Source organism: Chenopodium quinoa, unplaced genomic scaffold, assembly GCF_001683475.1.
Source record: "Chenopodium quinoa cultivar QQ74 unplaced genomic scaffold, ASM168347v1, whole genome shotgun sequence".
Lineage (NCBI taxonomy): Eukaryota > Viridiplantae > Streptophyta > Magnoliopsida > Caryophyllales > Amaranthaceae > Chenopodium > Chenopodium quinoa.
In genome coordinates, this window is record NW_018743574.1 from 6,316,930 (window position 1) to 6,340,343 (window position 23,414).

Here is a 23,414-nt window from a genome sequence, read left to right on the forward strand (position 1 = left end):
TGATATCCTATCAGCATACCAATGGACAGCTAGTACCATACACCACTAGTAAGTGAACATTATAGCAGACTTGGGTTAAATACTAGGTCTCGGTAATTTAACCTTTAAATATGAGAAAATTATTGCGTGAAAACCAAATAAATTTCAGGATGCAATATGAACCAAAATTTTACAAATGGCTGGGGAATCAACTCCTGCACAAAAAATCTTTGTTGTCACTTGTTTCTTGATCATGCATAACCCCAAATCATAGGCACTTTCAAAATTTGCAGAGCCCCAAATTATCCAGCCGGGGATCTAAATAAGAGATTTAAATTTTAAAGCCCTTGTTTCCTTGTAAGAACCGCAACAATCTTATGCAGGCTAGAAATCTCTTGATCTCTTTGGCTAACCAAATCCTTCAACCTTTCAATCTCCTTCACATGATCAATACAGAGAATCTGCTGAGCAGCTTCGAAAGTTTGCTCAATCTTCAACTTCTTTGATTCATTTACTGGTGCCTCTGTTGGATGTGCTCGTTTTGCAGAGACTTTGTCAAGAGGAATGTCAGGTAACATTTTTCGAACACATATAATAGCTGTCGAGCCATTTTTAAGCTGGACAGAGACAAGTTTCTGAGACCGCCCATAAGTGTCCTGAAAAAGAGTAAGGCACAGTTCAGCTCACATTTTCAGGGCTAGATTGTTAAAACCTTTACCCCCCCCCCCCCCCCTTCTATTCTTGCAGACAAACAGCATCACGATATTCTTGAAGGTAAAAAATTGGGTTAAAGTTGAGACCTTTTCTTCGTCTCCTTCCAGATTTTCATACGTACAAAGTGCCTCTTGTGGACTTTTGAAAGTAGCTAAGGCAGAATACTTGTCACCTCGAACTTTCTTACTAGCCTGCCAAAAAGTTTAATTATACAAGGCAAATTCTAGGTCAACAAGTAGCAAGATCAGATACCCTACATTGAGATTAGCACAGCATTAACATAGAGAAAATTAGAAAGTCGATTCATTATGTGTCTGATTCATGAATTATTATGAAAAAAAAAAACCTGCATACAACGTTTTATCCCCAAAAAAGGCCCTGAAAAGCAACGTGAGAAATAGACAGGAGAACCATGGCGTAGCAAGGGTCCATTTGGCTCAAACTTTTTCAACAATGTGTAGGCAAAATAAATAAATAAATAAAATAAAATTGTGCCTCCAACATGACTTTAACCCAACCAGCAAAATCATCCACCAACCCATCAATTCCAGTATGGAAGCCAGCACCATCCAGGAAGCACCCAATTCCATCTCTTCCATCAGCATTGACCCCACCTCCATGCAGCTCTCAATCGTCACCAAGCATCATCAACCTGAACTTCCCACCTCCACAAACATCACCTCCCCCCTCAGTAGTATACAAATTCAGAAATCAGCCTTTGCGAGGGAATGGACATACAAGCCCCAACCATCTCCCCCATCAACTCTCCCCCTTTTTCCCCTAGTTCCACGCCCTCTCTGCATTGTTACTCGAATACCCCCATCCCAATCCCTCTGGACATCATCTGCTATGGCAACCCTTGATGCTCTGAGAAGGAGGGAGGAAGTTCTACCTCCTTATGCAAGGATGAGTCTATACCTCAATTGGCCGTCTCACGAGAGACCTCCAGTTCAGACGATGCACGAAAGGCTGGAAATCATTACTTTGCAATGCGCAACAGAAGGTCAATATATGGCTCTTCAGGGACTCCCTATGGCGATCTATCAGACTCAAGGGGAGGTACTAGGGATTCAAGTCCGAATTCTAGCTCAGGAAGAACACTACGGGATGATCCCAGCTCTATCTCACCAATAAAGGTGGAGGATGTCCACATTCTGGGACATTAGCAACATTGGAGGGATTGGGAGGAATTGTTCCTTCTAATCAACCATCTCCCAGATCATTTACCTAAATTATGTCCTCAAAGACCCCTTCCTAACTTAAAAATGAAGTTGATAGTTTGGAATGTTAGAGGTGTTAATAATGATGATTTTCAATCACATGCATGGGACTTGGCAAAAATGCATAGGCCTGATATTCTCATCTTACTTGAGACTAAGTGTGATGCTGGAAAGGCTTCTGATCTTATAAAGCAGTTAGGGTTTCATGATAAGAGGGTCATTCCGGCCATAGGTTTGAAAGGGGGAATTTGTCTGTTTTTTAAAGCAACAATTGATCTGATTATGTATGACAACGATAACCACAAATTCCACTCCCTATTTAAGTTTCCTAATCAGAATGCTAATATCCACCTTTTTAAGAAATTTGGGAGTCTTCGGAGCCCAGTGTCTAAAAGTCTTAAAATTCTAAGGAATACATCCCGGGGTCAGATAATGTCGTTTGAAACCATATGTAATCATTATTTGTTTTCATAAATGTTCGTAGTAAGCTTAAGTTAATGAAATCGGTGCAAGTTTAACGGCAAATTAGATGGTTCCACCCACCGATTACATCCCTAAAGGGTATTAGGTACCATGGTAAACATTTCGGCAATTTTTATTTCCGGACGAAAAAAAAGTAAAAAAAATCCAAAATTGAAGGCTAATATCCACGTTTATTGAGAAATTACAAAGGTTTCGAGACTCGGTGTAGAAAAAGTCTTGATATTTTAGGGGATACATCTCGGGGTCATATACTGCCGTTTGGAATCATATACTATCATTGTATGTTGTCATAAATGTTCGTAGTAGGCTAGAGTAAATGAAATCGGTGCAAGTTGTAAACCAATAAATTAGCCGATTAGAGGCAAATTGGATAGTTAAACCCACCCAATTGGACGCCTGGAGGGTATTAGGGACCATGGTAAACATTTCAGAAATTTTTATTTCCGGGTGAAAAAAAGTCAAAAAATTCCAAAATTGAAGGCTAATATCCATGCTTTTTGAGAAATTATGGAGGTTTGAGTGCCCGGTGCCAAAAAGTCTTGAAATTCTATAGGATACATCTCGGGGTCATATAATGTCGTTTGGAACCATATATGATCATTATTGTTATCATAAATGTTCGTGGTAGGCTTGAATTAATGAAATCGGTGCAAGTTGTAAACCGGTAAATTGGTCGTTTAAAGGCAAATTGGATGTTTCCACCCACCCAATTGGACTCCTAAAGGATATTAGGGACCATGGTAAACATTTCTGCAATTTTTATTTCCGGGTGAAAGAAAGTCAAAAATTCCAAAATTAAAGACTAATATCCACGCTTTTTGAGAAATTTAAGAGGTTTTGAAGACTAGTGTCAAAAAATCTTGAAATTCTAGGGGATACATCTCGGGGACATATAATGCCGTTTGGAACCATATATGATCAATATTTGTTGTCATAAATGTTCGTGGTAGGCTTTAGTTAATGAAATCAGTGCACAAGTTGTAAACCGGTAAATTGGTCGTTTAAAGGCAAATTGGATGGTTCCACCCATCCAATGGGACTCCCAAACAGTATTAGGGATCATGGTGCGAAAAAAAAGTCAAAAAATTCCAAAATTGAAGACTAACATCCACGCTTTTTGAAGTTTCGGGGCACGGTGTAGATTAGTCTTGAGATTTTAAGGAATACATCTCGGGGTCATATAATGACGTTTAAAACCGTACATTGGATTGGTCATTTAAAGGTAAATTGGATGGTTCCACCCACCCAATTAAACTCTCGGAGGGTATTAGTGACCATGGTAAACATTTCGGCAATTTTTATTTCAAGGCGGAAAAATGTCGAAATTTTTTAAAATAAAAGGCTAACATCCACGCTTTTAAGAAATTTTGAAGGTTTTGAGGCCTGGTATCGAAAAAAAAACCTCAAAATTTTAAGGGATAAGTCTCGAGGTCATATAATGCCGTTTGGAATCATATATAATCATTATCTGTTGTAAATCGATAAATTGGTCGCTTAAAGGAAAATTGGATAGTTCAATTAACCCAAATAAACTCCGGAGGGTATTAGGAACCATGGTAAACATTTCGGCAATATTTATTTCCGAGCAAAAAAAAGTAAAAAAATTTTAAAATTAAAGACTAATATCTACGCTTTATAAGAAATTTAAGAGGTTTCAAGGACCAGTGTCGAAAAGTCTTGAAATTCTAGGGGATACATCTTGGGCCATATAATGTCGTTTGGAACCATATATGATCATAATTTGTTGTCATAAATGTTCGTAGTAGACTTGAGTTAATGAAATCGGTACACAAGTTGTAAACAAGTAAATTGGTCGTTTAAAGGCAAATTGGATGGTTCCACCGACCCAATGGGACTCCCAAACAGTATTAGGGATCATGGTTAACATTCGGCAATTTTTATTTCCAGGCGAAAAAAAGTCAAAAATTTCCAAAATTGAAGACTAACACCCCACGCTTTTTGAGAAATTTTGGAGGTTTATGGGCACGGTGTTGAAAAGCCTTAAGATTTTAAGAAATACATCTCGGAGTCATATAATGACGATTAGAACCGTATATGACCATTATTGCTATGTTTGGATAACAAAAAATGGAAGAAAAAGGAAGGAAGGGAAAGGGAAAGGGAGGGAGATAATCTTCCTTGTTTGGATAATATGTTAGGGGAGGGAGGGATCCATTTTCCCTCCTCCTTTAATACAGATCATCCCTTCAAAATTGGAGAGATTTGGAGCGAAAATGGAGCTCATCATTTCCTTCACTTTCCCTTCCTTCCCCTTCCTCCTATTTCCCTCCCTTCCATTTCCCTTCTAATTTATTATCCAAACATAGCATATATGTTGTCATAAAATTTCGTGGTAGGCTTGAATTAAAGAAATCGGTGCAAGTTGTAAATCGGTAAATTGGCCGTTTAAAGGCAAATTGGATTGTTCTTTCCACCCAATTAGACTCCCGGAGGATATTAGTGACAATGGTAAACATTTCGGCAATTTTTATTTCTAGGTGGAAAAAAGTAGAAAATTTCCAAAATAGAAGGCTAATATCCACGCTTTTCAGAAATTTCGAAGGTTTCGAGGCCCGGTGTCAAAAAGCCTCGAAAATTTAAGGAATACATCTCGGGGTTATATAATGTCGTTTGGAATCATATATAATTATTATATGTTGTCATAAATGTTTGTGATACGCTTGAGTTAAAGAAATCGGTGCAAGTTGTAAATCGGTAAATTGCTCGTTTAAAGGAAAATTGGATGGTTTCATTTACCCAAATGGACTCCCGGAGGATATTAGGGACTATGATAAACATTTCGGCAATTTTTATTTTCAAGCGAAAAAAAGTCAAAAAGTTCAAGAATATTAGGAGCTCAGTGTCTAAAAGTTTTGAAATTCTATGGAATATATCTCGGGGTCATTTAATGTCGTTTGAAACCATATGTAATCATTATTTGTTGTCATAAATGTTCGTGGTAAGCTTGGGTTAATGAAATTGGTGCAAGTTGTAAACCGTTAAATTGGTCGTTTAACGGTAAATTAGATGATTCCACCAACCGAATTGGACTCCTAGAGGGTATTAAGGACCATTGTAAACATTCAGACAATTTTTAATTCCGGACGAAAAAAATTAAAAAAATACAAAATTGAAGGCTAATATCCACGCTTTTTGAAGGTTTCAGGGCTCGGTGTAGAAAAGTCTTGATATTTTAGGGGATACATCTCGGTGTCATACACTACCGTTTGGAATCATATATTATCATTATACATTGGCATAAATGTTCGTAGTACGCTAGAGTTAATAAAATCGGTGCAAGTTGTAAACCAAATAATTAGCCGTTCAGAGCCAAATTGGATAGTTTAACCCACCCAATTGGACACCCATAAGATATTAGGGAACATGGTAAACATTTGAGAAATTTTTATTTCCGGATAAAAATAAGGTAAAAAATTTCAAAATTGAAACGGCTAATATCCACGCTTTTTAAGAAATTTTAGAGGTTTTACGGCCCGGTGCCGAAAAGTCGTGAAATTCTATGGAATACATCTCGGGGACTTATAATGTCTTTTGAAACCATATATGAGCATAATTTATTATCATAAATGTTCGTGGTAGGCTTGAGTTAATGACATCGGTGCAAGTTGTAAACCGGTAAATTGGTCGTTAAAAGGCAAATTAGATAGTTTCACCGACCCAATTGGACTCCCGGAGGATATTAGGGACCATGGTAAACATTACAGCAATTTTTATTACCATGCGAAAGAAAGTAAAAAAATTCCAAAATTAAAGACTAATATCTACGCTTTTTGAGAAATTTAAGAGGTTTCGAAAACCAGTGTAGAAAAGTCTTGAAATTCTAGGGGATACATCTCGGGGTCATATAATGCCGTTTGGAAACATATATGATCAATATTTGTTGTCATAAATATTTGTGGTAGGCTTTAGTTAATGAAATCGGTGCTCAAGTTGTAAACCGGTAAATAGGTCGTTTAAAGGCAAATTGGATGGTTTCACCCACCCAATTGGATTCCCGGAAGATATTAGGGACCACGGTAAACATTTGGGCAATTTTTATTTCAGGCAAAATAAAGTCAAAAAATTGCAAAATTAAAGACTAATATCCACGCTTTTTGAGAAATTTAAGAGATTTCGAGAACTAGTGTCGAAAAGTCTTGAAATTCTAGGGGATATATCTCGGTGTCATATAATGTCGTTTGGATTCACATATGATCAATATTTGTTGTCATAAATGTTCGAGGTAGGCATTTAGTTAATTAAATTTGTGCACAAGCTGTAAACCGGTAAATTGGTCGTTTAAAGACAAATTGAATGGTTTCACCCACCCAAGTGGACTTCCGGAGGATATAAGGGACCATGGTAAACATCTCGACAATTTTTATTTTCGGGCGAAAGAAAGTCAAAAAATTCCAAAATTAAAGACTAATAATCACGGTTTTGAGAAATTAAAGAGGTTTCGAGGACCAATGTCGAAAAGTCTTGAAATTTTAGATGATACATCTCGGGGTCATATAATGTCGTTTGGAACCATATATGATCAATATTTGTTGTCATAAATGTCGAGGTATGCTTTAGTTAATGAAATCGGTGCACAAGTTGTAAACCGGTAAATTGGTCGTTTAAAGGCAAATTGGATGGTTCGACCCACCCAATTAGACTCTCGAAGCGTATTAATGACCATGGTAAACATTTCGGCAACTTTTATTTCGAGGTGGAAAAAAGTCAAAATTTTCCAAAATTGAAGGCTAAAATCCACGTTTTAAAAGAAATTTTAGAGGTTTAACGGCCCGATGCCGAAAAGTTTTGAAATTATATAGGATACATCTCGGGGTCATATTATGTCGTTTGAACCATATATGATCATTATTTTTTATCATAAATGTTCGTGATAGGCTTGAGTTAATGAAATCGGTGCAAGTTGTAAATCGGTATTGGACTCCCAAAGGATATTATTTCGGCAATTTTTATTTTTGGGAGAAAAAAATTCAAAAAATTCCAAATTAAAGACTAATATCCACGCTTTTTGAGAAATTTAAGAGGTTTCGAGGACCATTGTCGAAAAGTCTTGAAATTCTAGGGGATACATCTTGGGGTCATATAATGTCGTTTGGAACCATATATGATCAATATTTGTTGTCATAAATGTTCGTGGTAGGCTTTAGTTAATGAAATCAGTGCACAAGTTGTAAACCGATAAATTGGTCTTTTAAAGGCAAATTGGATGGTTCCACCAACCCAATTAGAGTCCCGGAGGATATTAATGACCATGGTTAACATTTCGGCAACTTTTATTTTGAGGTGGAAAAAAGTCAAAAAAAATTCCAAAATTAAAGGCTAATATCCACGCTTTTTAAGAAATTTTAGAGGTTTTACGGCCCGGTGCCGAAAAGTTAATTTGTTATCATAAATGTTCGTGGTAGGCCATAGTTAATGAAATTAGTGCAAGTTGTAAACCGGTAAATTGGTCGTTTAAAGGCAAATTAGATGGTTCCACCCACCCAATCGGACTCCCGAAGGATATTCGGGACCATGGTAAACATTTCGACAATTTTTATTTTCGAGAGAAAAAAAGTCAAAAATTTCCAAAATTAAAAGCTAGTATCCAAGCTTTTTGAGAAATTTAAGAGGTTTCGAGGACCAGTGTCAAAAAGTCTTGAAATTCTAGGGGATACATCTCGGGGTCATATAATACTGTTTGGAACATATATGATCAAGATTTGTTGTGATAAATATTCGTGGTAGGCTTTAGTTAACGAAATCGGTGCACATGTTCTAAACCGGTAAATTGGTCGATTAAAGGCAAATTGGATGGTTCCACCCACCCAATTAGACTCTCGGAGGGTATTAATTACCATGATAAACATTTCGTCAATTTTTATTTACAGGAGGAAAAAAGTCAAAAAATTCCAAAATTTTAGGCTAATATCCACGCTTTTTAAGAAATTTTGAAATTTTATAGGATACATCTCGGGGTCATAAAATGTCGTTTGGAACCATATATGATCATAATTTGTAAACATAAATGTTCGTGGTAGTCTTGAGATAATGAAATCGGTGCAAGTTGTAAACCGGTAAATTAGTCGTTTAAAGGCAAATTAGATGGTTCCAGCCACCCAATTGGACTCCCGGAGGATGTTAGGGACCATGGTAAACATTTCGGCAATTTTTATTTTCGGGCGAAAGAAAGTCAAAAAATTCCAAAATTAAAAGACTTATATCCACGCTTTTTGAGAAATTTAAGAGGTTTCGAGGACTAGTGACGAAATGTCTTGAAATTCTAGGGGATACATCTCGAGGTCATGTAATGCCGTTTGGAAACATATATGATCAAGATTTGTTGTCAAAGATGTTCGTGGTAGGCTGTTGTAAACCGGTAAATTGGACGTTTAAAGACAAATTGGATGGTTCCACCCACCCAATTAGACTCCCAGAGGGTATTAATGACCATGGTAAACATTTCGGTAAATTTAATTTCAAAGTGGAAAAAAGTCAAAATTTTCCAAAATTAAAGGCTAATATCCACGCTTTTTAAGAAATTTTAGAGGTTTAACGGCACGATGCCGAAAAGTTTTGAAATTTTATAGGATACATCTCGGGGTCATATAATGTCGTTTGAACCATATATGATCATTATTTTTATTCATAAATATTCGTGGTTGGATTGAGTTAATGAAATCGGTGCAAGTTGTAACCCGGTAAATAGGTCGTTTAAACGAAAATTGGATGGTTTCACCCACCCAATTGGACTCCGAGAGGATATAAGGGACCACGGTAAACATTTCGGCAATTTTTATTTCCAGGCGAAAGAAAGTCAAAAAAATCCAAAATTTAAGACAAATATCCACGCTTTTTGAGAAATTTAAGAGGTTTCGAGGACCAGTGTCGAAAAGTCTTGAAATTCTAGGGGATACATCTCGGGGTCATATAATGCCGTTTAGAAACATATATGATCAAGATTTGTTGTTATAAATGTTCGAGGTAGGCTTTAGTTAATAAAATCGGTGCACATGTTATAAACCGATAAATTGGTCGTTTAAAGGCAAATTGGACTCTGTGAGGGTATTAATGACCATAGTAAACATTTCGGCAACTTTTATTTTCAGGTGGAAATAAGTCAAAAAAATTTCAAAATTGAAGGCTAATATCCACGCTTTTTAAGAAATTTTAAAGGTTTAATGGCTCGGTGCCAAAAAGTTTTGAAATTTTATAGGATACATGTAGGGGTCATATAATGTCGTTTGAATCATATATGATCATTATTTTAATCATAAATGTTCGTGGTAGGCTTTAGTTAATGATAACGGTGCAAGTTGTAAACCGGTAAATTGGTTGTTTAAAGGGAAATTGGATGGTTTCACCCACCCAATTAGACTTCCGGAAGATATTAGGGACCATATATGATCATTATTTTAATCATAAATGTTCGTGGTAGGCTTTAGTTAATGATAACGGTGCAAGTTGTAAACCGGTAAATTGGTTGTTTAAAGGTAAATTGGATGGTTTCACCCACCCAATTAGACTTCCGGAGGATATTAGGGACCATAGTAAACATTTCGGCAATTTTTATTTCCGGGCGAAAGAAAGTTAAAAAATTCCAAAATTAAAAATTAATATCAATGAATTTTGAGAAATTTAAGAGGTTTCAAAGACCAGTGTCGAAAAGTCTTGAAATTCTAGGAGATATATATCGGGGTCATATAATGTCGTTTGGAACCATGTATGATCAATATTTGTTGTCATAAATGTTCGTGGAAGGCTTTAGTTAATGAAATCGGTGCTAAAGTTGTAAACCGGTAAATTGGACGTTTAAAGGCAAATTGGTCCACCCACCCAATTGGACTCACGGAGGATATTAGGGACCATGGTAAACATTTCGACAATTTTTATTTTCGGGCGAAAGAAAGTAAAAAATTCCAAAGTTAAAGACTTATATCCAAGCTTTTTGAGAAATTTAAGAGGTGTCGAGGACCAATGTCGAAAAGTCTAGAAATTCTAGGGGATACATCTCGAGGTCATATAATACCGTTTGGAAACATATATGATCAAGATTTGTTGTGATAAATGTTCGTGGTAGACTTTAGTTAACGTAATCGGTGCACATGTTCTAAACCGATAAATTGATCGTTTAAAGACAAATTGGATGGTTCCACCCACCCAATTAGACTCTCGAAGGGTATTAATGACCATGATAAACATTTCGGCAATTTTTATTTACAGGTGGAAAAAAGTCAAAAAAATTCCAAAATTGAAGGCTAATATCCACGCTTTTTAAGAAATTTTAGAGGTTTAACGGTCTGGTGCCGAAAAGTTTTGAAATTTTATAGGGTACATCTCGGGGTCATAAAATGTCATTTGGAACCATATATGATCATAATTTGTTAACATAAATTTTCATGGTAGGCTTGATTTAATGAAATCGATGCAAGTTGTAAACTGGTAAATTGGTCGTTTAACGGCAAATTAGTTGGTTCCACCCACCCAATTGGACTCTCGGAGGATATTAGGGACCATGGTAAACATTTCGGCAATTTTTATTTACAGGTGAAAGACTAATATCCACAATTTTTGAGAAATTTAAGAGGTTTCGAGGACCAGTGTCGAAAAGTCTTGAAATTCTAAGGGATACATCTCGGGGTCATATAATGTCGTTTGGAACCATATATGATCAATATTTGTTGTCATAAATGCCCGTGGTAGGCTTTAGTTAATGAAATAGGTGCACAGGTTGTAAACCGGTAAATTGGTCGTTTAAAGGCAAATTGGATGGTTCCACCCACCCAAATAGACTCCCGGAGGGTATTAATGACCATGGTAAATATTTCGCCAATTTTTATTTCCAAGTGGAAAAAAGTCTTAAAATTCCAAAATTGAAAGCTAATATCCATGTTTTTTGAGAAATATTGGAGGTTTCGAGGCCCGGAGTCGAAAATCCTTTAGATTTTTGGTGATACATTTGGAGTCATATAATGCTATTTGAAACCATTTATGATCATTATATGTTGTTATAAATGTTCGCTGTAGGTTTGAGTTGACAAAATCAGTGCAAGTTGTAAGCTGGTAAATTGGTCGTTTAATGGCAAGTTGGATAGTTCGACCCATCCAATTGGACTCCCGGAGGATATTAGGGATCATGGTAAACATTTCGCCAATTTTTATTTACGGACGAAAAAAAAAGTAAAAATTCCAAAATTGAAGACTAATATCCACGATTTTTGAGAAATTACGAAGGTTACAAGGCCGGTGTCGAAAGTCTTGATATTTAAGGGGATACCTCTCGGGGTTATAATGCCGTTTCGAACCATATATGATCATTTTATATTGTCAGAAACGTTCGTGGTAGGTTTGAGTAAATAAAATCGATGAAGTTGTAAACAGATAAATTGGTCGTTTAAAAGCAAATTGGATATTTCTACCCTCTCGATTGGACTCCACAAGGGTATTAGAGACCATGGTTAATATTTCGGCAATTTTTATTTCTACGTGAAAAAAAGCCAAAAAATTCCAAAATTGAAGACTAATCCACGCATTTTTCGAAATTTTGAAGGTTTTGGGGCTCGGTGTCGAAAAGTTTTTAAATTATAGGGAATAAATCTTGGGGTCATATAATACCGTTTGGGACCATATGTAATCATTATTTGTTGTGATAAATGTTCGTTGTAGGCTTGAATTAATGAAATCGGTGCAAGTCGTAAATCGGTAAATTAGTCGTTTAAAGGCAAATTGGATGGTTCCACCAACCTAATTAAACTTTCAGAGGGTATTAGGAAACTTGGTAAACATTTTGGCATTTTTTATTTCCTAGCGAAAAAAAAGTCAAAAAATTCAAAAATTAAAGGCTAGTATCCACGCTTTTTGAGAAATTTTGGTGTCTTGAAGGCCCGGTGTCTAAAAGTCTTTAAATTGTAGGGAACACATCTCGTGGTCAAATAATGTCGTTTAGTCCCATATATAATCATTATTTGTTGTTATAAATGTTCGTGGTAGGCTTAAATTAATGAAATCAATGCAAGTTGTAAACCGGTAAATTGGTCGTTTAAAGGCAAATTGAATGGTATCAACCAGCCAATTGGACTTCTGGAGGGTATTACGACCATGGTAAAAATTTCGGCAATTTTAATTTCCGGGTGAAAAAAGTCAAAAAAATTCCAAAATTAAACGGGTAGAGCTGTCAATTCGGGTAAACGGGTCGGGTTTGGGTCTGTAAAAGTGGGTCGGGTCAACTCATGTCGAGTCATTCTCGGGTTTGAGTCGGATTCGGTTCAAGTCAATAATTTGCAAGTTATAATCAAGTCGGGTCATTTTCAAGTCGGGTCATTCTCGGGTTCAATTCTGATTCGGTTCAAGTCAATAATTTACGGGTTATAATCAGGTTAGGTCATTTTCAAGTCGGATCATTCTCGTGTTCAAGTCTGGCTCGGTTCAAGTCAATAATTTGCAGGTTATAATTAGATAATTAGGTTGGGTCATTCTCGGATTCAAGTCGGGTTAAGTTCAAGTCAATAATTTGCAGGTTATAATTTGGTCGGGCCATTTCCAAGTCAGGTCATATTCGGGTTCAACTAACTATAAATAGATAATTATCATTTTTATCAAGCTAATTATTTCCTTTGATTATAATATATATGGCAATATACTAAGGAACTATAGTATATAATTTAGGAAGATAATTATCTTCTTTGACCATACAACAAATATATACTATATTTAACTCTTAAATTTGAGGATCATGCTCCTTTCTTTTGCTGGCTTGGATTAGCAATAATAAGGTGGTCTAATTACCTAGACAAAATGCTTTGATTAGCAATAATAAGGTGGTCTAAATTGCATTTAAGGTGATTTGAAATCGGGTCCCGAACAATTTGGGTTGAATTTAGGTCGAGTCAATAACAACTTGTGTTTATTTCGAGTCATGTTAGTAACAGATCGGGTTGAATTTTTAGGTCGGGTTAGTAATAGGTCTAGTAAAATTCGGGTCGGGTCAATAACAAGTCGGGTTGAATTTTGGTGAGGTCAATAACAAGTCGGGTTGATTTCCTATCGGGTTTGTAACAGTTGGGTTAAATTCGGGTCGGGTTAGCAACGGGTCAGGTTCAATTCAAGTCAGGTTGATAACAAGTCGAGTTAAATTCGGGTTTTGATGGGTTAAAACGAGTTTGGGTTAGGTTCAAGTCAGGTTCGGTTTAGGTCAATAATTTACAGGTTACATTCGGATCGGGTCATCTCTAGGTCAGTTCATGTTCAGTTTCGGGTCTCACATACGACTGTAAGTATATAATATGGTTTAGTAGTTGGATTTTGTTGAAGGATTGCATTTTGCAAATAAGCAAGTCTTTGAACATTAGGATGTAATAGTTTTAATTGGGTTGCCCAAGTAAAGCATGCTTCCTTTTGTGAAAAAAAAAAAATATACTTAGGCAAAATATGTACAATGTTTGAACGAAATAAGCTTTCTTTCAAACAATTTTGGTAAAAAAATTCAGACAATTTTACACAATGATACAATTTTAAGCAAGATAAGCTTAGATAAGACAAGTTCTAAAATTTTAAGCAAACAAAGTCCACATAAAAGCTCCACTACAAGTGTTCATAGTAATTTACTTATAAATGCAAGATTTAAAAGTAAAGAAAAGCATGTTTCACTAGCCAAAGATATAACTCGCCCTAAAAAAAGAGATAGTAAAGAACAAAGGAAAAGGAATATTGCACACCAACCTGAATTTCAATGGTGAAGTCTCCAGGGATGAACCGACCTAGTTCTTCATTTGGAAGATCCTTCGGTATTCTGTGTATAAGGAGCTTTGATTTTTCACTGTCTGGCACCTACAAGTATGGCGTTCAGTTCAAGGAGATAAACTATATAATTACAGAACCTAAACATTTGGACTTACATCATAATGAGCTACAGGAATTGTGCTGTCAAATCCATCCTTTATCTTTGCTAGCACTAATTTCATAGCAGCACAGGCATCATCAACACAATTATGCGGAGCACCCTTCTTGCGAAGTTCAAAGCCCAACACAAACTGCCAAGACAATTTAGAACAGAAAGAATCGAATAAGTTAGACAATTGAGCTTTTATAGCAACGCTAAGCATACCTTCAAAGTAAATTTAGAGAATGCAACACTCATAATTTGCATATTAACAATCTAGTAGAGAGGGAAGATGGTAACATGCCTTGCACAAATCGTTCAAGGAAGGTCTTCTTTTCGTTGATTCATCTCCAAGTTTGAAGACAAAAGAAGTGTCAATGATTCTGGCATGATCTACCTTCAAAGCTGTGGAAAGAATTATGACAATCGAATAAATCAACTCATTAGCACATACTAACAGAACAGCAGCACAAAAACAAGATAAAACACTAAACAGCTTACTTTATAATGCACTAACCTTTCAGATCATTACTGAGACTGTGCCCAACTAAAATAGCCCCTTGGTACAATAGCTTCTTCAACTTTTTCTATAAAAATACCAAAAAGAAAATTTTGAGTGAGTACTGGGAGTATCATAGTATGATAAGCCAAATCATGATAAGGACTTGGGAAAAAATAGAAGATATGTCTGACCTGTATATCAGCAAGAAAACAAGTGATGCCATCTAAATCTTCTGGAGAAACACCAGTAATTTGTGTCCTATAATCTGCTACTGCTTTAAGAGGATTGACAAATTCATGGAGTTTTACCTGATATATCAACAGATAAGCATGGGAGTTATGACTCAAATACAGATACTAAAGCAGTAAAGCATAAACTTCCTAAAGATATACCAGTAAAAAATTTCATACAAGATTGAGAAACCAAATAGTACGGTGGTACCTCTAAATCCTGATCTACCACGCATATTTTAACCAAGGCTTCAGTTCCATCCTCACACAGAACCATCTCACAATCAACAGCCAGCAATGTCTCTGACGTTGCCAACTTTGACTTCTTACCAAGTTTTGTAACAACCCAATCCTGTTGACCACAAATTTGATTTTCAGTACACTTTCAGCTCTTTCATGGAAACATTATCATTACGTGCAACAACAAATCAAGGAGACATAAAATGAATTCTAAAATTGACCTCCTCATATGATGGAAATGTATACTCAATTGGATACTGTGGATGTTCAAGTGTCAAACGAACCAACTTCTGCACTGCCACAATGATAAAACATGAGAGTTATAACGTTGAAGTTATACCTATCTATGCAAAGATCAAGGATTCAAAGCCAAAGTTGAGGTTGTCCAAAAAGCTATAATGTATAGCATTACTAGTATACTACTATGAATAAATCTTGCTCTCACAAGAGGACAGTGGATGGAGAAAATTAGTGTTGTATAACTACAGAAAGCAACAATAAAACCAAAACCCTATTCCCAAAAGGATGGGATTAGCTGCATGAAATATCCTCCATTGCAGCATTGCTTTCTACGCTATATTGCTACATGCTTTTGCAGACCTACTTTCTTAAGGTCACTACTCTTTCCATTCATGTCATCTATAGGAACAATAGAATAGATATCAAAGTATTCCTAAGAGAAAAACGTGCAAAAGTAAGGAATTTGAAGCTCTTTGCAGCAGCATGACATACGCAGCATACCATATCTAAAGTTTTTTCTGGGTGATTTAAACTCTTTTGGTCACGCCAAAATGAAAATTGCCACAAGTCAAGTAACCAAAACATTCAATCCCATACATATATTTGGAAGTTTTGAGTAGCAAACTTGCAGCATTGAATAAACTATAACTGATGCCTAATAGGCTGATAGCCAAACTCAATCAGAATGAGATAGCGTCACTACTTTATGAGCTCTTGGTTTAATCCCTGACAACCACAAGTAACTACAACTTTATCAAGAATGTCACATTACCTGTATAGATGATTCAGCATCTTCTGATTTCGCTACTTGTTTCACTAGGTCCCGGTTAGAATGACATGTTAAGAGTTTATCAAAGTACTGCACAACAGGAGTACCACATTACACAATGCCAGAATAATGTAGCAAAAATGACACAAACAAAAGAGGGATTAAATATAATACTTTAAAGTCTTCCTCTTTCTTAAATGTATCTAAGAAAGCGCGTAAAACTTCTGGTGTCCTTCTAGCTGGATCACTCATGCTTGCACCAAATTTTTTATCATGGACTTTCAAAAAATCTTTCCATCCTCCATTATCACCCTCCATTCCCCTCTTTTGTGACAACTTAACAATTTGAACAAGAGCCTACACAAATCAGTGTCAACAAAACATGAATCAGATATCAAAGCAAAACATTATTTAGTATTAACATCTTAAAATATACGGAGTAGCACATATGTATTTACAACCATTTCAAAGTACACATTAACACTAAATTTTGAATACCCGTTTTGTTTTTCAATTATCAAACAAATGATAAACCTGACTATCTTAAGTATGGTTAGCACAATCATATAATGATACAAATTATAAACCTAAAACATTGGGATTAATTGCACAATGTATATTAACTACAAAGCTTATGTGAATGCTAGTTTGGTACTTCCAGCAAAAATTCTAAAACCCCATTTCAAGAAAACACAAAACTGGATTTATTCAATCAAAAATTGATGAAAAATTCAACATAAATTGACTTCACATATATAAGCATTACATTTGTAACAACCCGAATAATCCCTAAAACAAAACCCAAAACAAGATTATAATTAAGAAGTCAAAATGAATTCAAGAGAAGAGGAGAGAGAAAACAAAACTAACATCTTTAGAAGCAGTAGCAAGCTTCTGATCCATGATAGAAGAAGAAGAAATTGAGAATGGCGGCAACTCCGAAAGTGCAGAGACTGAGAAAGCAAAGACGCAAAAATAATTCAGGTATTTGTGTTTAGACCTGCACAAATGGCGGGCCCCACTAAAAGGCCTGATCCAGCCCTAAATTAAACAGGGCCGGGCCGGACCAATATGTAATATGGGCGGGCTTTCTAAGGGTTATGAAATTATGGGCTTTTAAAGGGTTGGACTTGGTTTTAAGGGCTGGAAAAGGGTTACACTTTGAGGGCTTTTTATCCTCTATTCTAACTTTTTATTCTAATTTTCTAATTCTCTCTCCTAACTCTATTTTTCTAACTCTCTGTATTTTATACACTGTAATATATATCATTTTCAATTAACTCAAGTATGAACCCTAAAAACGCATTAGGAATTCCTGTCGTGAGGAGGGTTTCCTAATGTTTTCTTTTTTTTTACCATTGTTAAAAAAAAAAAAAAAAAAAAGTAATAAACCCTAAAAAAATCCCCAAATTATAAACCCTACAAAAATCCCAAAATTTCTCCCAAATTAGTAGTCTCTCTCCTCCGTTCTCTTGCTTGCTCCGCTGTGCTTCACTGTAGATCGTCCACGAATTTGGTAACTCCACAAATTTTAGCTTTTTTGTTGAGTGTTTATGGAATCTATAATGGTTCCATCGAATTTATGATGATCGTCAACGAATAAAATGTTAAATTGCAATTTCAGAAGAAAAAAAAATGTAAAATTGGGATCTAATCGAGAATGCAGGTGAAGTTATAAAGCTTTGAGGAATTTTAATAAGTTCTAAATATCAAGGTTTTTATTATATTATAGATTAATATATATGATACATAAGTAACATAATGTCACTTTTTATATATATATGATCGTGAGCATGGGACGGGTACCTCTACCGTTAGTACTAACAGTTCGGGTACCCGATAATCAAATCACTAAAAGTGATACCCATAACTGGAACCGATAAGTTCGGGTACCCGGATTTTCGGATCGGTTATCGGATACCCAATAAGATATCTAATAATGATAATTAAACTTAACTATGTAGTTATTATGATATAATTTACAACTAATTAAAAACAATAGCATATAATCTTGACCAAATTATTAATAATATTACTAATCATTGATATTATAAAATGATTATGAAGTAAAGTAAAAGTTTAGATTTATATTAATCGATTTAAGTAGGGAAAAATAGCAAAAAAAATGTTTATCGGATCGAGTCGGGTAACCGTTAATTTTAAAATAATACACATAACATACCCGATAACAAATTATCGGAACGGGTACCCGAACCGTTTGGGTTATCGGATTAGGTACCCTAATTTTCGGAACGGTTACGGATCGGTTTTTCGAGTTTTCGGTTTTTCGGGTAGTTTTGCTCAGCACTAAATACCTACACCCAATTTTGAGCTGGTATGAGTATACTTGTCCTTCTTTCCTTTTTCACACCTTAATATGTGTACTAAAATCAAACGTATCAACTAATAAAAAACAAAGAAAGTACGAAGTATATAGTACTGAATCTTGCATGACACCTCATAATCTATCTAATAATTTTAACAATGTTATGTAGACCTTCACCAAAAATAAATAAATAAATAAATGTAAATATGTAATGTATATGCAATAAGAAAGAAGTCAGAATTTGTGCATAACAGACAGAGAACAACTCCTAATTTTTTCCTAAACAAACTAGGGCACTAATTAGTGTATTATAAATTTATAATAGGAGTGTAGGAGTTTATAGGTACTACGCAGCGGAAAAACATGAATCATATTCAATCTAGTACCAATCCCAAGAATCACATGCATAACACACAAGACACATAATCATACCTTTGACGTGTGAATTCCACGAAGCTATTCGACAGGCAAATCAGGGAGAGAATAGAGCCCCAAGCGTTGCTCCTCTACTTAGTCCACGAGATTCGAACGAGTCGTCCACCAATACTAGATTGGTCGAGTGATTGAGGAGAACCGCGATCACCACCTTTACGGACAACCGACCACCGCACGAACCACCACCACCGCGACACACCACCGGCGCCTAGGAGGAGGAGAGAGCCTGAGAGAGAAAGGACTTTGAGAGGGTTGGGTTTCGTGTTTGCTAATTAGGGTTTGAACACACTGTCAGTTAATTGCTTCCACTGCTGCAAACCTAGGCACCTAGTCTATTTATAATCTCCATTATAATTAGACTAGGGCACGAAGCCCAAAACTCCTTCTAATCCACTACATGGCCCGCCACCTAGAGTGATGAGGCCCATAATGGGCCTCGTCCTCTAATGCTCGATCTAGCCCCTTTGTGTGACCTTATAGGATCCGTCCAATTGGGCTTTGGCCTATTTTACTAGTCCAAAGATCGTTAGTACCTCTAGCTATGGCAAAACGACGACCCAAATGTACGAACTTAATTATCTCCATAATTTGATCCATTTATATACCTAGTAATTGCACACGACGAAGACATAACTCCTTCAATCTCCCACTTGTCTGAGACAAGGGTGCAATATTCAAATTCCTTAAGTCAATATATGTGTCGATTTTATAATATGAGTGCATCACATGTCGAGATCATATTAATCTACAAATCGTTTCTTGAAATCTGAGTTAGAATTACAAAACCAAATGATTACTGTGTAATGCATTTGAACGCGGCCACGTATTTTCTGAATTCTCCCTCTTCAAGCGACCATGACACATTTCCTAATTTAATAGGTAGACTCTATCCAATCTTGTGGTAACATGACTCCCACTCAACTTCTAAAATAACCGGGAAACACCCTTTATAATCTCCAGTTACGGCTAGACGTTTGAGTGTACCACAGTCACAACATTCATTGAATGAAATCAATGTTCCACTCATGTCAAAGGAATCCACTAATATATACGGAAGCTCTATACTTGAACTTCAAAGTAGGTCAATAGTTCGATCATGCATCATTCATGCATATCCAAGTGATTGACCGAGCATCACTATGCCCCTATAGCCCATGAAACTGCGCTATCCAATCAATATTACATGCTAGTTCATTTAATGAAATCATTTATGTCCACTTTAATGATCTCAAACTAGGAACTTTAAATAATATATGAATTTTGTTCACCTGTGGGGTTTCAATTCACCAGGTCATCAACCTGATGAGCCCTTCAATTCATAATTATTTTGGACATTTTATTTAATTTTCAAAACCATAATTAAAATAAGAGAAATAATAATTTCTATTTTAAACATAATTCTGCAAATTGATGCATTTCTCATGTAATATGTTTTCTCAAAACATATACAACTTAAATTACACAACTTGCTTCAATCCTAGGACTTTATTATGACTCTCATACCTTAGTCCATGGAAGGGGTTTAGTGATTTCTTACTCATAATAAAACTTTGCAAAACATGACCTTCCTCTGGTCAATGATCTTATAATTGAGGTGATATCTCATATCCTTTTGTTTGGATTTGTGATGTGACTCTGGCTCCTTTGTTCTTGGGCAAAGGTGACCTGTTAGTCACATGACATTTTAATCCGAACTTCCTCTATAACTATCTGACTATAGTTTAATACACATATTCTGACATTGAGTATGCAACAGTGCTCTGCTTTGAACTCTTCAAGCTCACTGTCTTTTTCCATCTAGACACAAACATGCATTTAGATCACCATCTAGAATCATCTTGCCTGTTTGGAAACTTGCATTCGTGTAACCTTTTGACAACTTGCTTAAATTACAATGGCTAGAAAAATCCTTTTTAGTGCTTCTCAAGTACTCAAGGATTTGTTCCTGGTAATTCTCTGTATGCTTATTCTGAATTTGTTTGAAACCTGCTACTTATGTACAAGTCATATGCAACATCTTGCTTTGTACATTTCATGGCACATATAATGAACCTTTTGCAAAAGCATAAGGTACACTATCCATACAACTCAACTCTACTAGCTTTTGAAGGCACTGAGTCTTACTGAGTGTATTACCATGAAACATGGGAAAATATCCTATCTTAGAGTCTTGCTTCATGAACTTTTCAAGATCCTTATCAACATAAGTCTCTCGATTCATTCCAATCATTCTTCAAGATTCACTTCATGGATCTTAATTCCCAATATGTATTCAACATCTCCTAAGTCTATCATATCGAAACAATCTTTTTAACCACTGCTTGACTTATTCAAGCATTGATATATCATTTCATATGAATTGTATGTCAACTACATACTAGCACTAGTAGAAAATACAAAAAGGCAACCCCCAAAAGGCACCGGTTCAGGCCAAACCGGTGCCAAATACCTGCCTAAAAATGGGCGGAATTTCAGACCAAGAGAAATGGCACCGGTTCAACACAAACCGGTGCCAAAAATACAAAGGGCACCGGTTTGAACTGGTGCTACTAAACCGGTTCACCTACATAATTAAAAAAAAAAACCGCCCCATATATAACCCTAACTCTCCCTCACTCCCTCAGCCGCTCCTCCTTCTCTTTCTCTCTCCTTCTCTCTCCTCCTTCTATCTTTCTTCTCTATTCGAGATTTCATCTCCTTCTCTCATCTCCTTCTCTTATCTCCTTCTCACTCGTTTCCACCACCAAAGGCCACCACCAAGACCAACACCCAAGACCACCAAGAACACCGATTCTAGGTACATGCAAGTGGTTTTTGGGGGTTTTTTTTTCTTTATTTTGAGATTTCTGGGTTTAGCTATTTGAGTTTTGGGTTTAATTGGATTTTTATGGGTTTAATTAATCGATTTAAATCGATTTTTGGATTTTAATTCTATTGATCTGGGTTTCATTAATCGATTTAAATCTTTTTTCAGATTTTATTTCAATTTTTCTTGGGTTAATTTTCGATTAAAATAATCGTTTTTTGGGCTAATTAATCGAGTTCTGGGTTAATTTTCATGCATGCGTTTTGGGGTTGTTTTCTGGGTTTTATTTTTAGATTTTGATTTTTTTTTTCGACTTCAATTTTTTTTTTCCTGTGATTTTTCGATTTCAAGTTTTTCTGGGTTTGAATTTTTTTTCAATTTTTGGGTTTATTATTTGGTTTTCGATTTCAATTTTTTCTGGGTATTTTTTCGTTTATTTTTTTTTCTGGGTAATTTTCGATTTTAATTTTTTTTGATTTTTTTTTAATTTTCTGGGTTGTAATTTTCTTCGATTTTCTGGGTTTTAATTTAATTTTTTCTTCATTTTATGGATTTTCTCGATTTTCTGGGTTTTAATTTTTTTTTTTCAATTTTCTGGATTTTCTCGATTTTTTGGGTAATCTTCGATTTCAATTTTTTTTGTTTTTGTTTTTATTTTAATTGATTTCTGGGTTTTTTAATTGTTCGATTTTGTTTTTAATTTTATGATTTCTGGGTTTTTTTCATTTTTTTCTGGGATTTTGTTTTTATTTTTTCGATTTTGTTTTGATTTTTTTATTTTTGGGTTTTTTTCGATTTTGTTTTTAATTTAATCGATTTTAATTCGATTTTTTTTTCTGGGTTTTTTTTTATTTTTTTTTTTGCAGCTTGTTCATTTTAATCAATTTATTTTTGATGTTTTAATTGGCGCAGGTATACATAATCCAAGAATCAAGAATCAAGAATAAAGAATATGGGGATTTTTAGATTGTGATGTTGTAATAATTTTTTTTTTTATTTATATTGCAGTTTTTTTTTTTATTTATATGTTGTAATTTTTTTTGATTTATAAGTAATTTTTTTTATTGATCTAGGTTGTAAAATTTTATTGATTATATATTAAACAGAATCGTTTATATTGATTGTGATGTTTGATTTATATTTTGTGTTTTTATTTAATTTAGTTTATTTAATTTTTAAGCAAAAAAAACAAAAAAAAAAATGATTTTTGGGGGTTTTTTGGCACTGGTTAACCGAAGCCAAAAACTTTTAAAAAAAATTTAGTGGGCCTTTTTGGCACCGGTTAACCGGTGCCTATTCCACCCTATACCGGTGCCAAAAACTTGGTTTTTGGCACCCCTCACATAGGCAGCGGTTCAAACCGGTGCCTTAGACCGGGTTTGAACCGCTGCCAAATGCCTTTTTTCACCTAGTGTAGAATAAAAGAATCAATTGCTCCCACTAAACTTCTTGTCTATACAAGATTCCCTTTTCATTTTACTAAGGAAATCAAACTGTTTGATTGCCTAATCAAAACGAATGTTCCAACTCCTTAATGCTTACTTCAATTCATAAATGAATTTTTGAAGTTTGCAAAACTTTCTAGGAATTTCTGG

General features: G+C 35.3%; 1 protein-coding gene and 1 long non-coding RNA gene across 2 annotated transcripts; one reads left to right on the forward strand and one right to left on the reverse strand.

Moving 5' to 3' along the window:
- Positions 1 to 49: 49 nt before the first annotated feature.
- On the reverse strand, positions 50 to 17,262 carry LOC110682348 (small RNA degrading nuclease 1-like). The gene is made up of 12 exons (XM_021858678.1): positions 17,123 to 17,262; positions 16,427 to 16,609; positions 16,256 to 16,342; positions 15,465 to 15,533; positions 15,215 to 15,355; positions 14,965 to 15,081; positions 14,789 to 14,858; positions 14,576 to 14,676; positions 14,288 to 14,422; positions 14,112 to 14,219; positions 780 to 884; positions 50 to 635 (listed from the first exon to the last, which is right to left on the reverse strand). Exons 1-12 carry the CDS (start codon positions 17,153 to 17,155, stop codon positions 318 to 320), a joined length of 1,467 nt encoding a protein of 488 aa, XP_021714370.1. The 5' UTR covers positions 17,156 to 17,262; the 3' UTR covers positions 50 to 317.
- A 4,086-nt stretch (positions 17,263 to 21,348) lies between these two features.
- On the forward strand, positions 21,349 to 22,940 carry LOC110681719. Its single transcript, XR_002503341.1, has 2 exons — positions 21,349 to 21,810; positions 22,732 to 22,940. It is a non-coding gene; the product is annotated as an uncharacterized LOC110681719 (long non-coding RNA).
- Positions 22,941 to 23,414: the final 474 nt, after the last annotated feature.